The 17,397-nt window shown below is 40.2% G+C and overlaps 1 protein-coding gene across 1 annotated transcript; it reads left to right on the top strand.

The window, feature by feature from the left end:
- Nucleotides 1–2,321: 2,321 nt before the first annotated feature.
- LOC143325089 (trace amine-associated receptor 13c) lies at nucleotides 2,322–4,284 on the top strand. Its single transcript, XM_076737984.1, has 2 exons — nucleotides 2,322–2,604; nucleotides 3,158–4,284. Exons 1-2 carry the CDS (start codon nucleotides 2,322–2,324, stop codon nucleotides 4,057–4,059), a joined length of 1,185 nt encoding a protein of 394 aa, XP_076594099.1. The 3' UTR covers nucleotides 4,060–4,284.
- The last annotated feature ends 13,113 nt before the right edge of the window (nucleotides 4,285–17,397 follow it).

Raw genomic sequence — 17,397 nt, 5'->3', positions numbered from 1 at the left:
ACCAACATTAACAGAATGTGAATGGTGTTTCCACCCACAGTGTATGCACATTTTAACATACTCCACAATATATAGAGATGTGTCCAGATGTGCAAAGCTCATCCAAACAGACTCAAAGCTGTAATTGCTGCCAAATGTGCATCTACTAAATACTCACATGGAGGCGGTGGATGCTTGTACAAACATGTATTTTGGATTTGTTTAGCCTCTTCCAGACATGAACCCTTTTATGTTAATCTGAATCACAATTTAACATGTAGGACTCATGTCTGAATGGTCACTTTTATGTAGAAGTCATGAAGGCAAGACCTGTTTAATTTATTTATTATTTCGATCATCAGCATAAGGAATATAAAATCAGTTTAATAAACAAAGAAATCATTGTGAAAGAGACAATTTTAGGCTGTGGAGGGGACTCTCTCACTGTAATTTCATTCGTGTCAGCTGCATGGATGCATACATGAATATCCAGACAAATTCCGTACATGCTGTACATACAGCATGAGTTTTCAACTTCAAAGGGAGGTGAATACTTATCTGTGTAATAATGTTTGATTAAAAATATGAACCATTTCAACTCTCTGTGTCCATTTAATTTTCTAAGCTGTCAGCACTGCATGTGAATATGATGGAAAAACAAGGAAGGTCTGTCAAGTTGTGTTAAATCTTACACATTTTATTAGTACAGAATTTGAGAAGGCTCTCTGCTGCGATAACTCCCATGTGCATTTACCATGAGTGTCTCTGAATTTCATTTGTGGAGGGAAGACTGATATTCAAATTTTAGCATAACCAAGAAACTGATTGTGAAGTTGTGGGAACAGACAGGCTTTGAGGCCTTTTGTATACAGTTCATCTGACACTTCATTAAATCATCAAATCAATATGCTGGTCACAGAGCACAAACCAAGTGTTTTTTCTCTGCATCGCAAGAGCATCTCATTATTCTGAGACTAATTCACAGCTGATGATAGTCCTAAGATTTCAAGTGGACTGTGTTTCTGCACCCAAAGCCGGAGTGAGACCATGGGGTCTGGTTTGGTTTTGCTCTGGTCTGATTATGTCCATTCCTGTTACCCTTTGTTTTCCTGGATGTTTGTACCTTCCTGCTCTCCAGCCCAGTGAACAGCATAAATGATTGAAGGGCCCTTGTATTTGGTTGTCAGCTGAGAAAGACATTTGGTACTGAACTTAGAGTTTCTGCATGGGCACTGACAGTGTCGAGGTGTTCCCAACAGTGTAAGGGCACAAAAACCAGCATGTAACCAGAACACACAAGTTAAAAAAACAAGAAAACAGTCTGTACTCTGTTTGGAAATCTTAGATAAAACATTACCTATCATTGATATGCCTCCCTTTTTTTCTGCATATTCTAAGAAAAATCTGCCTTTTATCTAATTTGTAGTGTAAACTGCACATAACACACCTTAAAATATTGCAGATACTGTAGTGTTTTCAAGATTTTTCATAGTGTTAGCTCTCCCCACCCTCTATACATTATTGGATTTTGTGCATGGCTTAATATATGACACAACATCACAGTAAAACAATAATTAAAAGGTATTTTTGTAGAGATGATCAATGTAGAGCCATAAAAATTACACTGAATAGCAGTTTCAAATTCAAAGAAAGTGAGATAGTCCTCATGGTGTCCAAACAGAGGTGGCTTTTGCTAATAATGACTAAACATTCCTAATCATTGTTATGTGGATGATACAGGCTGTATCAATAAAAAGCATGGATCTTTACAACAAGTCACTCCAAATAAATGAGTAGCTTAAAGGGACATGGTTTTCTAGTGAAAAGCCCAAAGTTAAAACTACGCAAGTATGTAGAGAATCTCTAACTTTTTGTTGATTGATAATGTTGCTTTTGGCTCTTTCAGTAATGAATAGACAGCCAAACCAATCGGCGTCTGTGTCTTGCAAAGACAATAACTGGTAATAATCTATTTTCTTTTGTATAGCAAGTGTACTCATGTGAAATTTATACACGCAATGTTGTTGGCGCCTTGATCATTTCAGGAGTAATTATAACTTTAATAAAATTGGAGGGAAGGGTTGTCGTCCTAAGTATCAAGATTGATGTTTTACCATCATGGCTTAAATGAGAGTGTTGATTTAGCATTAAGTGAGACAAAGCTACACCAGAATACTATGACTTCATGCCGATTTTCCTGAGATTGGATGATTTAACTGCTTGCATTATATACATATATATTTTTATCTTTCATCAGGATAGTTTCCCAGTCCAGGACATGGTTTCCTGAGTGGCCCTTCCACCTACACATTACAACAGGGAACACCAGCCTATCCTGGGCCATGACTGCTCTGCCCGCCAACATCAGTGTTCCCGGGAGTACAGCGGTTCTGCTGCCGGCTGCAGACTCTCCATTTAACCTGACTGCAGCTGCTCAGGCAGGACTCAGTTCAGGCCAGTCTCTGGCCCCTCTCTGTACCCTCTGCTGCTGTGGATTTCTCAATCGCACCTTGGCAGTGGTGTTCATGGTCAGCCTGGCTTTTGCCATTGTGGTTGGAAATGTGGTTACCCTGACGGTCTTTGTGCAAACGAGGCAGTCCCGAACACCACAGGGATACCTGAAAGGTAAATGTTGTTTACCATCTTACCACTGGTGCAGACAGGTGTTCATTTTAGAGAGTTATTAGACTGACCAGTGTGTAAACCTGATATGCTTATGCATTCCACTATGCTAATCAATAAGGAGGGTTCCTTGCAGCAGAAATTCAATACTCACACTGAAAACTAATTAAGGGCAAAACAGAATTTCACATTTCAATTCAAATCCATAGTGTTAAAAAATATAATAATTTATCAACCTGCTGACACCAAAGACCTCCTCAGGTCTTATATCTAATGAGGTCTTAGTGATTTATTACAGTGCCTTATCTCATTGAAATGGTACCCATATTGCACATACTGGATCTATTTATCACACACTGTTTTACTCCAAAACAGCGCTTTATTTAATATGCTGAATAAATCAATGCAGAAAAATTAACTTTTTACGGCTTCACAAAATATTCATGACACTGCACTTTTCCATATGGAATTTTAACTAAACTAGCGGCAAGTTTATGACAAGAAAACCTGCTTGCCTCCCCTTAGCCCTCGTCTTCTTGTTGTCTCTCTTTGACAGTGTCCCTGGCCATAGCAGACATGATGGTCGGTGTCCTCGTGGTCCCCTTCTCTGTCTACACTGAGATCTCTCTGATGGTAACCAGCGCTCCCCCCATTTGGTACCAGGGGAGTTCTACTTCCGTGGCCACCTCCTCTTCTCTTGGAGGACTTGTGAGCTCTTGGCAACCTTGCATGCTGATTGGCCCAGTGTTTGCTGGATGCACCTTTGTCTCCATCAGCACCATCTTTCTCATGACACTGGAGCGAAGTGTGGCCATCCTACGGCCACTCCACAAGGATGCCTTGGTGACCCGGAGGCGAACTCTGCTCCTCATCCTGCTCTCCTGGGCTGCCAGCTTCCTGCTGGCTCTTGCACCCCTCATCTTCAGCAGCAACTTCACTTTGGAGTACAATGAGTGCAGTCGTATGTGTAACTACACCCCACTATTGTTTGGAAACCAGCTGCCACCTGATGCCAACATTTTGCTCTTATTCCCAGCCTTTGACTTCACACTGCTGGGTGGCACATTAGCAGTTAACATTGTGTCTTTCACTAGCATCCGACGGTACTCCCAAAAACGCAAATTGCTCTCAGAGGGGAGTCTGACTGACAGTGGGGGAGGAGGAGGAGGAGTGGGAGGGTGCCCTCACAGGCCCTCCTTTTCAGACATCAAAGCTGCCAAAACCATTGGCATACTAACATTTGCCTTCACAGCATCCTTCTCTCCCATTGCAGTGTTTGTGCTCGGGAATGTGGTGGGATACACCTGGTGTAACTTTTCCTTTTTTGCCTTCTGGATCCTGACAGGAAACAGTTGCTGTAATGTAATTATCTACAGTGTCAGGGACCACCGCTTCAGGAAAGGTGTGACCCTGCTTTTTCAGCGAGACCAGTCCCCCCCACACAGCGAGAAGACCTGAGAGATACGTGAATTCAAAGCAACAAAGGGTTTTAAAGGAATAGTTGTACATTTTGGGAAATATCTGAATTCATTTTCTTGCCGAGATGACAGATGCCATGTCTGTATGGTAAATATGTAGCTGGTGCCAGGGGTCAGTTAGTTTAACTTGGCATAAAAACTGTAAGCGAGGCAAATTGTTGGCTGACTCTCAACAAAGGTGCAAAAAGCTGCCTACCAGCACCTCTAAAGCTCACTATCTAATATGTTATATATATGGTTTTATGGGAGGTTATATGCTGGAGTATTTCTTGGCTGCATCACCACCTGTCATATTATTTTTGTATGAATTAAACAAACGCGATGTACTGCGCTAATTAGTGAGCTTTAGACATGCTGGTAGACAGATTTTGTTACGTTTGGACACAGCCAGGCTGGCTGTATCCTCCTGTTTCCTGTCTTTATGCTAAGCTAAGCTAACTGTTTCCTGGCTCAAGCTTCATAATTACAGCACATCTGCGAAAGTGGAATCAATGTAACTCTCAGCAACAAAGTCAATAAGCGCATGTACCAAACATTTGAACTATTCCTTTAATTCAAATGTAAACTCAATGTGAAACAAAACTAGGTCCGTCAAACGCAAAACCAGTGCAGGTCTTTGTTACCGGGAATTGTGAACAGAAGCCACATTAAGATTTTTTGCCTCTATCCACATTTGTCTTTGGACAAACAAACCTATATCTATGCATTGCATGATGAAACAGTTTTCAGGTTTGGACCAAAAACACATACTGTAGGTTTGGAGGGAAAGGGCCATTCTACTGCCACAACGATCCACAGCCTCGTCTCTGGTCTGCTTGTCTCGCCCTCCTCGACTGTCAAGCCTCTTTCCTGAAGCTTTACATCAGCTTTTATGAGCCTTTCAAAACTTCAGGAACCAAGCCTCCTGTATCTCCAGGATCTGCACTAACAACCACAATAACCACACAATTAATGTGTTTCATATGTCATCTATTCATTTGCAAGGGGTGTTGTTTCTGTGTTTAGAAATCTTGCTACTGCCTCCTCTTTGGACATATGTTTCAGTTAAGGGAACAGTTCATTCCACTAATTTGATTCTGGTGGTGTTACGTAGATTTATGTTTGAGCATCTAATTTCAGTCTATCGTGATAATAATCTGCCTCAAGTATCAGAAATGCACTTTATCAGTTACTATGTGAGTCATTTGCATTGTGCTATGTGTCAGACATGTTAATTTTTTACAAGGTTCATTTCTAGTGTTTTATAATATTGGTTATTTTTCTCGAAACCAATGTGAATGAAAGAATGACGTGTATATTTATTAAATCAGTATAGACTAAATGAATGGGATGCCAACCACAGAGATTTAGTATAAAGAGAATTCTGATTATAGCAGACCCTCATACTGTGCCGGCCTATCTTTTCAGGGTATAAGATGTATTTGTAACATAAAATGATCTCATTGGTGTGTCAGCTATAAGTCTTGTGCATTGTTTTGAAGTCTGTATTGTACATTATTGCATATTTGACAATATACAGTAATATAATATATATAAATGAGACTGAAATGCATTTCACAGCATAAAATGGCTATATATACATTCATGATAAAAGGTTGAATTTCATGTAATTCTGTCATCATCGACAGACATTTGATTTGGTCACAATTAAGCAGCTGAATCATCAGAAAAGGGGAAAAGTAACAAACACAATAAAGAGAAAGTTTTCCTTGCTCAAAATTATTTTCACATTTACTTTATGACTCTACAACCAATGTATAGATCAATCAACGTGATAGTGAAAGACAAAAACATTGTGTCCTGTTTACCATGAAGTGCCCATAAAAGGTATATTTAGACACTGTAGAAAATGTGCTGATTAGGGCCTCTTGCTGAGAGCTAGATGAGATGAAGATACAGCCAGGAGACAATTAGCTTAGCTTAGCTTAGCATATAGAAGGGAAACGAGGGAAAACAGTCAGCTTGGTTCTGTGAACCTACCAGCAAACATCCCTAATTAAGATGTTATATCTCATTTGTTAAATTTGTACAAAAAACTAAATGTATTGCAGTGTCTTCCTTTCTTTTGGTTTTTGTACAGATCAAAAAAAACAGATATAATGTTTTAATTAGTGGCCTTTAGAAGTGCTGATAGGTGGGGTTTGTTATCTTTGGACAGAGCCAAACTAGCTGTTTCCATCGTTTTTTATTCTTTGTGCTAAGCTAAGCTAACCACCTCCTGGCTGTAGCTTCATATTTACAATACAAACATGAAAGTGATCAATCTTCTCAATCAACTCTCAGCAAGAATACAAATAAGCATATTTTCCCAAACTGTCAAACTCTTTCTTTAAAGCCAACTGATTGATCATCCAGTGCATGTTCATGGAAGAATTTCTTTTTCTATTAAGGGTGCTGTGATGTAATGCAAGTTGACCCAGCAACAAACATCAGGGAATTTGATGGTCAACAAAAATAAATAAATCTGTAAATGTGTCATGTGAGAACTTCACTGAGTGAATGAGTACTTTACATGTACAAATTTACAGGTGTTTTCAGTTTTCCAGCAAAAACTGTCATTATTTTTCTAGTTTAAAAATCTGTCACAATCATGGAAAAGTCTGAAATCTACAACATCCTAATTATTGTTGGTTCTGTGTAAGAAAACAATGATCATTATTGTGCTGATATCCAATCAATGTACAGAGTTGTATCAGTAGTGCATAATTAATCAATGGTGATTTCAACAGATTTGCTAAAAATAAATGTGTTTGGGAACATTTCAGTTGTGAGTTTAATGGGATTGAGTGTGACAGTGATGCACTCAGCTCACTGCTGTAATATTCACAGCCTCGGCAGTTACACAAGCTGCTGGAAAACCGCCTCAGCGTTTCTCCATTTCCTCTGGAGTATCATTGGCAGGATCCCACCAGGATCATATTCATCATGTTATGCAATGTGGAAAAGATGCCACAATAACACCACAGGATACCTGCACACCCAGCATGAGGGAATCTTTGATAGTGTGAAGATAAGAAAGCAGATTGAGGTCTCGCATGCTCTCATCTCCGCACTGAAACATCTAAAGCAGAGCTGCTTTAAAAGCCTAAAGACACAGAAGATAGGATCTTAACACCAAGTGACCCACATTGTAATTTGAGCAGTGTGTGTTTGCAGAGACGAGGAGAGAGTTTGTACTTAACAATTACTCTGTTTGAGAGTGATCTTGCAATTTGAGAGGACATTAGAGAGCGAGGTGGAAGGGGCGATAGGCGATGTGATAAAAGCATACTGCAACCCCCAGTCCCACCATGAAATAAACGATCTGACACTTGCCTGCTCATGTGACCGACACCAAGAATGAGAAACAAGAGATTGTCAGAAAGACAGAAGGGGTGAGAGAGAGAGAGAGAGAGAGAGAGAGAGAGAGAGAGAGAGAGAGAGAGAGAGAGAGAGAGAGAGAGTGAGTAAATCTTGGCTCTTTGTATGCATGTACATGGCCAATAGGATTATGTGTCACTTATACAACATATCATGAATTATTGAATATTCATCTGATTTGTATTTGCAGTGCATAGGCTTTATATTCATACATGCATGCTTGAATCCATACATTATAACCCAGTCCTGTGAATCATGTTCCCTGTGTGTCTGTGGAAGCTACTGGCTGACAGCACTGATCAATGTCCACAGGCTTTCATACACAGCTCCTGTGGTAGTAGACTTACTCAAATAACCCAGAGATTTGCTGCAGGGAGGCGCCAACTTTTCAAGATATCTTTTACTGTTTGTCTGTCTGCCATCCCTCATCCATCATCCATCTGCCACACATGCCACCAGGTCTATGATTTCCTATATTGCACCAGCTTTTGTGTCATAACATTGGCCCTTCACTGAATTCACTTCAAAGTCCTTCTTATCACTTCCTGAGCTCTGAATGATCGGGCTCATTGTGACATTACTAAATTTGCTGCAGGGAGGCGGCAACTTTCCAAAATATATCTTGTTGCAGACTGACTTGTTGCACATTTGGAGGTTTGTATTAAAGCAACAAAGTCTCTTTGTAGTTAATATTGTTTTTTGATATTTTGTTACAGTGAGACAACTTGACAGCCTATAAAGCCTATTTTAAGCTTCATGAGTCAATGTCAATGAGACAAAGATTATGAAATATCAACTTGCTTCACTTCCTATATGATTCCTCTTGGTTAGCATAAGGTCCTATGAACAGGGATCTCTCCAGGCCTCAAGGTGATTGCACACTTTAGTCTGACTGAGTTGAGACTGAACTCTTATACATATCGTCCACTGACAATGTATTTCAGTTGTTTTTCATTACAATATCCACTATTTATGTCCTTGTTTGCTAGTTTTCAGTCTTCTTCTTCACCATCTTTGTTGTGGCTTGTTGTGTGACGTTTGCTGACCCACGACCAGATGTCAACCAGTAGCGTGAAATCATTGGCAGGATGTGATTCATGCAGCTCAGGTGCTCCGGTATGTGTGCTCACACGTGACTACAAACAAAATGGGGACCTGGTGGTAAAAACATTGCTCCACAGTGGTACAAGTGGCCAAAAGCTCCACAGGGTGCCATTAAACATTATGTACACAGTAATTAAAAGTGTTTCTGTAAAAAATTTGTGATAAATAAGACGCTATATAAATGTACTTTCTATGAGACATGTACTCTGGAGCCAAAAAATCTGCCACAGCCTTGTTGTCTCGAGAAGAATGTGCTTAAAACTGCAGTCAATATAATGCTATGTGCAACAGCTTGTGACAGAAAACACTTGTGGGGATCTGATCACAGGTGTTTTGTAGTGTAGGAAAGATTGAACAAGGAAAATACAAATTCAGCCTTGTAAAAATGAGCTAAAGCTGGACAGTAAAGACTAATTTGCAAGTAAACAAACATGGGGATGGTGGTTATTTGTTAGTCAGAATCATTTAAATGTGGTCAAATGTCTTAAAGAGAGCAAACCAGCTGCTTTGAGGAGCTTAAAAATGAACTTCAAGTAGTTCAGCACAGAAGTGGATCTGATTTCAGGGCTCCAAACAACAAAGTGGCGCATAGATAGAAGTCCCTCTGTCGTGTGATTTTCAGGGTAACAGCAGGGCAGCCTTGTTTTCTATATTAAATACACTCTCCTTCTCTATAGTTACACCACAACACAACCACACAGAAACACACACACACATACACAACAATGCCACCAGCAAGAGACATTGTAGACGATAGGTCAGAGCACTTTGGAGCCTCAGCAAGGTTATGTATTGTTGTCTGTCCTATTTCTTTTTTATCCTCTCTCGTTTCATTGTCCTAATGAATTTTTAATTGTCTCTCTAAGCTCTTAAGGCAAGAGATGTGTGTCAGAACCAATAAAGCGCAGAGACCACCTGTGGCTGGTGCCTGTTTTTGGCTCCACAGAGGAAAGGGCAAAGGCAGAGATGGCTGAGAGGGGTGACAGGGAGAGCTGGGCTTGGGAGCGATGCTGCATTTCCTCCACAGGGGCAACAACAAGCCACGTCCACTCCAGGTTCACGGGAGTCAAAATGATCTGTAAGATGATACTGAGCTACTTGTATACCCTCGTCTCTTTGTCTTCTTCAGCCCATCCCTGCTCTACTGCGAGAACATTTGCTCTTCCTCTGACAATTAAAGCTGAGAGATGCTGACAAGAGGGATCTTTATCGCTGTCCAGAGACATATGCAATTTGTTGTACAGCTGTGGGTTTGCTGAGGTGTTTTTAATAATGAAAAAATGAACATGCCCTGTGGAAAAGACAGTTATGTATATCATGAATCTAAGATGCAGAGAGTTTTATGTGCACAGCTGCAGTCTGGTATTCTACCACACAGTACTGAAAATGGACTGTATGTCATTCTGGAAGAAGAACATCTTCATGACATGTAAAACAAACAAAACATCCATTAAACAAGGACGACGCGGGAAAGAATTTTTTTAAGCAACAGTTCAACATTTTGGGAAATAAACTGATATGCTTTTGGGTGGAGAGTTATTTGACAAGATTGATATCTGTATGAAGCTACAGTACAGCCAGCAGCCTCTTAGCTTAGCCAGTGAGGCTCAAATCACCACGTCATACCTTGTTTGAATAATTTGTTCAAAAAAGCAAATTGTAAAAACAAGTTATAGACTCATGGATTCATATAATTTGGCCAAGAGTAGAACTTTTGTGGTGCTGGTCAGTGAATTTTGTTACCTCGGACAGAGCAGGGCTGGCTAGTTTCCCCCTTTATGCTAAACTAAGCTACTCAGCAACTCACGGCAAAAAAAGAAAACCAAAAAAGGTTTTGGGGTGGCCTGTTCCTGGTGTGATTGATTGTGTGGAATTTATTGCCCATGCAGACCATCTCTCACTGCCTCATGGGGTGCTTCTATCTTTTAGAAAAGAGCATAAGCTCCTCTGAGAGTCCACAAACATCGGCTCCATCACCGTCCATGCGTTTTGCTCAGTCCCACACCTCACAGATATGTCATCTAGATTATTCACCCATAATCACAGTGCGGCCCCAGTGTCTGCCCAGCAGACCAAGCCTCAGTCGAGTGCAGACTGCCGGTCAGGTGTCAGGTCTACCTGGACTCCGCGCTGACATTGTCCTCTATAAATACACCCACCTGCACAGTTCATCCAAAGGAACCTCAATAAACTCACTATTGCACTCAACTTGAGTGGTTCCGTCACTGCAGCTTGTCCTCAGACTGGGAGGTTGCTCTGTAATATTTATCACAGGGGTTTTACTGTGTTTGAAGAAGGTGGTATAATAACAGCTATTGCTCTTAAAATCAGCAGTTTTCCAGCGAGAGGCACAATGTATCTTAAAAATTTATTATCAGTCTGCCACATTAATCCAAGCAAATACTAATTTAATCACTAATAAACACTGTAATTAAAATACTGAGCGCTTTCCTACTTAGTTCCATTTACTTTTCTCTCTTTTTAAATCAGATTCGGTGTAAAGCCTCAATAAAGATTAAAAGCTCTGCTCTGAAGAAATGACATATGACTTTAATCCTTTACCACAATCACTCTGATGTTTTTGCTGTTGTTATATTTTTGGAAATAGAGTTCGGAACTTTTTATATATGTTCGTAATGTATGTACAGGGCTGGGTTAACATATCAAAGGGCTGTGCAAGCACTTTCAGGGTTGAATGATGCCTTTCAGCCGACTAGTTTCACGCTGTCTTGGACTAATGAGAGCTGAAGTCCCATATGGCTTTACTGCACGGCTGAGAGTGAGTGGGTGTTTGCTTACTTTATCGGAAGTGGGAGTTACATAAAAACTGACACAACTGTAGGACAACGCTAAAAATAGAACAAATTAAACCGCAATATTTGAGAAGCATCCGAAGTGGGACCTGTGCACTTTCGCTTTGATGCAAGAGTACAGCAGCAGACAGTAAAATAATGTGTTTAGATATCATTGATCTGGCAACACTTGAGCCAAACCGTGATGACAGTTTTGAGCTTGTTTGCTTTTGTGTTGTCAAATTGGATCAAACCACACCCAAACAGCCCTGATGGAAGAGATCATCTGTTTTTTTAATGCTAAAATCTTAATAAATAATTACTAAGGATAAGTTCTAAATTTTGTCCTTTATACGTAATTTATCAAAATTGTGTAACATTTGTAACAAGGTTTAATTTTGGGGGATCCAGCTGTGCTGCATGGAAAATAATGCACATTTAATTTCATTGAGTTGGTAGATTTTCACTGCTCCTTCTCTTTTCTTTCTTTCTTGTTATTTTATCTTGGCATGACAGGTACAGATTTTTTTGGCAATGCTTTAAGTCCCCATAATTAACGTTTATAAGCAGTATATAAACATAAAACGATCACTTGTTCTAAGAACATATGGGTTCATTAATGTATTTCCTAACAACTTCAACTCCTCCTATAAGTGGAGGCTGAAGAATAAACAGACAGTGACATTAAAACACATCTGTAATAATATCAAATTTGAAGTTATAATTTTCAAATGTACTTTAATAAGCACTTAAAAATATCCTCATATCTGAGTACAGCTACACTGCAGTGTGTTATTAATCATTTATTCAATATTTGCGTACTGCTTATAAATGCTGAATAGGGAGAGTTACATTGAATCATGAAGTGTTTGTCAAGTGTTTTTCTGTCATTTGAGATGAAAGGGCACCAACTGAAGTGTATCTTTTTATGGAAAATGGAACCTCTAACATGATTTATATTGATGTATCTATCCCCTGCCTCCCGTGTGCGTTGTATGTATACACACACACGCCCTCGTCAGCGGTAATCGGTTTGGGCAGCGTGGTGTGTCGTTTATGGCTCTGTCTGCCTCCATCACACCTGTGACTTCCTGTAGCCAGAGGCTTCACCAGCTTTCATAACAGCCATCTGCAGAGGGACACTGGGCTGTATACTTCAGTCACACTGCACTGCAGACATGCCGCACTCAAGCTCGCCCAGATCTCAAAATGCATTAAGGCTTTTTCACGGTGACATCATCGTAGTGTATCTGACAAGTCAGATGTAGAGACACAAAATCTAACTTATCTTCTTCTGGCCTTTTATCTTCCTTAGAACTAAATTGGTACATGGGGAACATTTCCTGTTTTGTACATCGGCAAAACTTTTAGACTGATGCAAGTTTAGCCTCAAAGATTATTATAGACAAGAGTCAAAAGCTATCTTTAGATGTTGAAAAATAAAAACTGCCTCCAGTGTTTCCAACATGGCCGCACTGTTGTCCAAGTGAAAACTCGTCATCCTCGTGCCACTCAGCTCTTATTTGCATGAAGTGCAGTGATGTATGAAAGACAAAGACGGTGTGGTAACACTGGTGGCCACTGTAGACTTACACTATATGTACTGATGTGCGCTGGTCAGTGAGGTCAAACATCTTTGCATGCACTAAAACAGTCTCCTTGAATAATGTCAGCACCTCCACCACAAATGATCTACACGACCACTAATGATCTACTTTTTGACTGAACATACAGAAAAATAAGTATAATAAGCAAAAAAAATCTACCTCTGTGCATGAATGTATGGAAACAGAAATTTAGTGAGAGCATGCACTTGAGTTTAGAGCTTAATGGAACTGAATACGCAGCAGGAGGTATTAACACTGAAGCCTTGCCCTCATGCAGCAATAGCTAAAATGTGATATTCATATATTCAAAATCAGTATTCATAAGAAAAGTGAAGGTGCTGACTGCAGGGTCATGGGTGGATGTAAATCCAGCAATTCTGAAAGTTACATGTTTAAAAAGAGCTTAAAAAAACAGGATAAAAACACCCACAATATGCTTGCGTCATCCATTGTGGGAAACCACAAGGATGTACTTTACTTTTTAAATATCTATGAATTCCTGGTATTAAATTGTTTGGCATACATACATTTGCCACTATTCACATAAAATCTTCAAATCCTTCAGGATGCTTCTCAATATTACTGTGAACATTTCAGATAACATCACACACATACCTTCAGGGTATTAATCTGCCAAAAAATAATTTAATATAAACATCCAGGTAACATCACATCACCATCAGGATTCAGGAAGAACATTTATGCCTATTTGGTTGCCCTGACCTGACAGGCTCACAGCTGTCATTCCTCCTCCTCCTTATGGCAAACGAACACTTCAGACAGCACCGGCAGCACTCAGACTTACATAACCACGTCTGCTTGACATCCACCTTACTGCCCATTGATATGTTTCACATCTTTTTCAGAATTTGACACGGTTTGTTGAGGGCCTGCCCCTCTCAGTGATGGTGTGACTCAGCTACATACCATTTTGATGGCATTGTATGAATGCTGTGTGAAATTGGGCGTCACTAATGAGGAGTCTGATAAGATGGTTCCACATTCATCCCTTGCTCTGCCATGATGAAGTGCTGTCAGCTGTTGCGTCTGTGTTGATAATGCCACTCCTCGATTTATAGAGAAATGTATTCAATATGCTACATTATGGTAATACTTTAGGGTTGTCTCATTCTAAATGTATTTTCAATTTAAGGGTCTACATTAGCCACAATAGCTTGCTTTTTGTATTTTTTATACTACATATGAGAATGAACAAACATCCATTCAAAGCAAGTCTTATATTTACTCACGTTTAAGTAATTCCATGGCTGTTTGTACTTCCTTTTAATGGAATGCAGTAAAATTACAAAATATGAAGTTATTCTGAGGTGATGTAACTCATTAACATACAGTTCTGTGTACCACTAAATAGTGCCACCATTTCCTCAAGTTCCCATAGGTTTAACCTACAGGGAAACACACTATAACGTTACACGTGCACTGTATACAGGAGGAGAACGAGGCCTTGACGATATATTCAGTCCCAACACTTTGCACACAAGAAGCTCCTTTGGAGGCAAATCTTATTTTGAGTCAAAGCAGATGCATCTGTATCCCTTGAGCACTTCTAGATTTTGGATTTCTCTCTGCCTTCACAGATTTGATGCGGCTCAGTCAAACTGGGAATCATGTGCGAACGGCTTTTTTCGGGTCATTTAACTGGTTTTCAGTGACATGTAAGGCGGAGCTGAGGCGTGTGCCTGCAGGGCTGTCACGCTTTTGCTCTGAAGTCATTCCAGTGTTGATATCTCCTCTGTGTTTGTAGTCATGTTCCTGCTTGAATGCTGTATTAACCTAAAGTCTTTGGCAGTCTAATGCGGGTTTCCTCGCAAGATTGTCCCTTTATTTGTTTTAATGCACTCGTGTTACGAGCCTCCTCCATAGCATGATGCTCCATCTGCCACTAAGCTTCACTGTGCTTTCAGCAAACTCCACAACTGTTGTATGCCTTTTTTTCAGGGGTGGTTTCCTTCTTTTAACAGATTAAAGCTTTTGATAATCTTGTGTTTTATTCATATCTAAATGCTTCGATCTGCTGATGTCCCAGCAGTAAAAGTGCTGTATACACTGATAGACATACACATACTTAGCCTTTAGTTTACCAACTCAGGCTGTTCAATCTTACAATAAATTTGTAAATAATGTAAATTTTTAAAAATCTACTTTCAATTTTTGAGTTTATGTCTGTAAATCAGTGAGGAAATTTGAAATTAAATTAAACAAATGAAATATTCAAACATATTATGATCTTATTAGGTGAAATACATAAGTATATAACTCACTGGGCTTGTGATATGTTCTTTTTCTTTGAGTGTAACTTTTAAATCACGTTCTTGATGTTGACAGATGACCCAGAAACCACCTTTGCTTTACCTTGTAACATTCAGGCTTGATTAGATTTGTGATCAATGACCCAGAAGACACAGGATGCCTCCCCCTCTGTCAGTCCACAATAGTCTGTTTGATTTAAACAATGCTTCATTAGCTTTGTCATCTCATGCCCCCCCCCCCCCCCAAAAAAAAAAAAAAAAAAATCATGTTTGTAAATGTCATCTACATAAAATAAAAGCACAAACTGCATCACAGCCTAAATGCCAAAACAAATATTTGGCTTCACCAAATCAGAACGGTGGATTGAGTGAGAGAAAAGGGAAATGGGATGTCCCAATGCCCTAACGATTAAGACGTGCGCCCAACAACTGCAACATCTCAGGTTTGATTACGTCTGGGAACCTTTGCAGGACGCACTGCCTGCATCTACACTGAAACACAAAACAACAAAGAAATGATAACTGACTTCTTAATAATCAAGTAAAAGTCACCATGCAAGAAGCCTACAACCATACCCATGGCTGTCTCACTTGGAAATGTCAGCATGCTAACGAGCCAATAATGACACTGTTAACAGGTAGAATAGCACGTACAAACCTGACCATGGTCACCTTCTTAGTTTAGCTTCTCAGCGTGCTAATTAACACTAAATACAAAGAAAAGCTGAGGCTGGTGGGAGTTATCATTAGTTTTGCAGGCGAGATATTTCACTCACACACAAATGTCAACATCATGGCAGTGCAAGATGAAGTCTGGATAATCTAAGTCATTAGGATTCATCTTCTTGACATCGAGTTGGGGATCACTGAAGTCACTAGACTTCATCCTCTGGGGAGCATTAATGTGTGTAGAAAATTTCACAATCTTCAGTTTGCACTGCACTGACAGATATCATCCTTGAAGCCACATCACTGGTGTATCTAAAAACACGACACGTTCACTGGTTCTAATTCCCTCCAATGTGATGATTTACTGTTACTGTTTCCTCTGTTTCTTCTGCATTAGCACGGTTTTGGCTGCATGTGTAAACAAAGGCAGAACGTGTCTTTTATGTGGATTCACTGCTGTTTTGTCTTTGTTTCTCTCTGCAGTCAAATAAGAACTAATTCCCTCCTCTTCACTGGCTGTTTGTGTATTAGCAAGACATCTGCTCTGCACAGATAACAGTTTATTACGGCGCTGGTTAGTCTCAGTACTGGTGTGGTAGAAAAACAATGCTAGAACTCTAAAGCCGTCATTAATGACCTTGTGAATACACGCACAGTAGGAGATCAATATCTGAGCAGCGCTGACCTTCCTTTTCCTATTAGCTTCTGGTTTGTACAAAAGCACAGTACAAATAGCATCTTGGAGACAGACACATACTACCTCCTAGCTGCAGTATGATCAATGCTATATGAGGAAACTGAGCATCAAAGTGGCCATCAGTTTTAAAGTTTTGCTTGTCTCGAAGCCTCGCCTCCCCTCCCCCTGTGACACCACATACGGGATAGAAGCCAGTCTGCACTTGGCCTCAGGAGAGGGAGAAGGAGGCGCCCGGCAGCTCACAGCTGATCCTCACAGTAGCGCTGCCTTCACTGGCCATGTCTAATGACCACTGCGGGCGGTGCTGTGATAGGACAGGAAGGCGTCTCGATGTGTCAATGAGTGAGGAAAAAGCCAAGAATAACAATAAAAGCAGCAGCCTCCACCAATGGGAGGCCGTGATGCCACAATGAAGACAGCTAATAAGAAGAGAGGGGTGAGAGTTCAGCTGAGGGGAAGAGGACTTAAAGGGCTTTCTGCACTGCTGCGGGGAACCTAGCAAAGTCATCTTAGTTCGTTCATGGCTGAAAATCTCTTAAATCATCAGAATTTGCTGCTGCCACAGATGATTAGGAACAATCAGTTGACTTAACTCAGTTCAGGCAGAAGACGTTTCTCTGCAGAAGGACTGTGGAAAATGATTTTTGTACTCATTTCAAAGTGAAAACTACTGCAGTTCTTCCCTCAGTGTAACCTTGTTTTTTTTTTATTTTAGTTGTACCTTAAAGCATATTTTCCAGCCGGGGTGACTCATTCACCATAGCACGTGTAGTTCTCCGCACACACAAATGAGCACAACTGTGTTTGCTGAAATCTAGG

The sequence above is a fragment of the Chaetodon auriga genome, chromosome 1 (genome assembly GCF_051107435.1).
Source record: "Chaetodon auriga isolate fChaAug3 chromosome 1, fChaAug3.hap1, whole genome shotgun sequence".
NCBI lineage: Eukaryota > Metazoa > Chordata > Actinopteri > Chaetodontiformes > Chaetodontidae > Chaetodon > Chaetodon auriga.
This window is presented reverse-complemented; position numbering and strand designations above follow the sequence as displayed.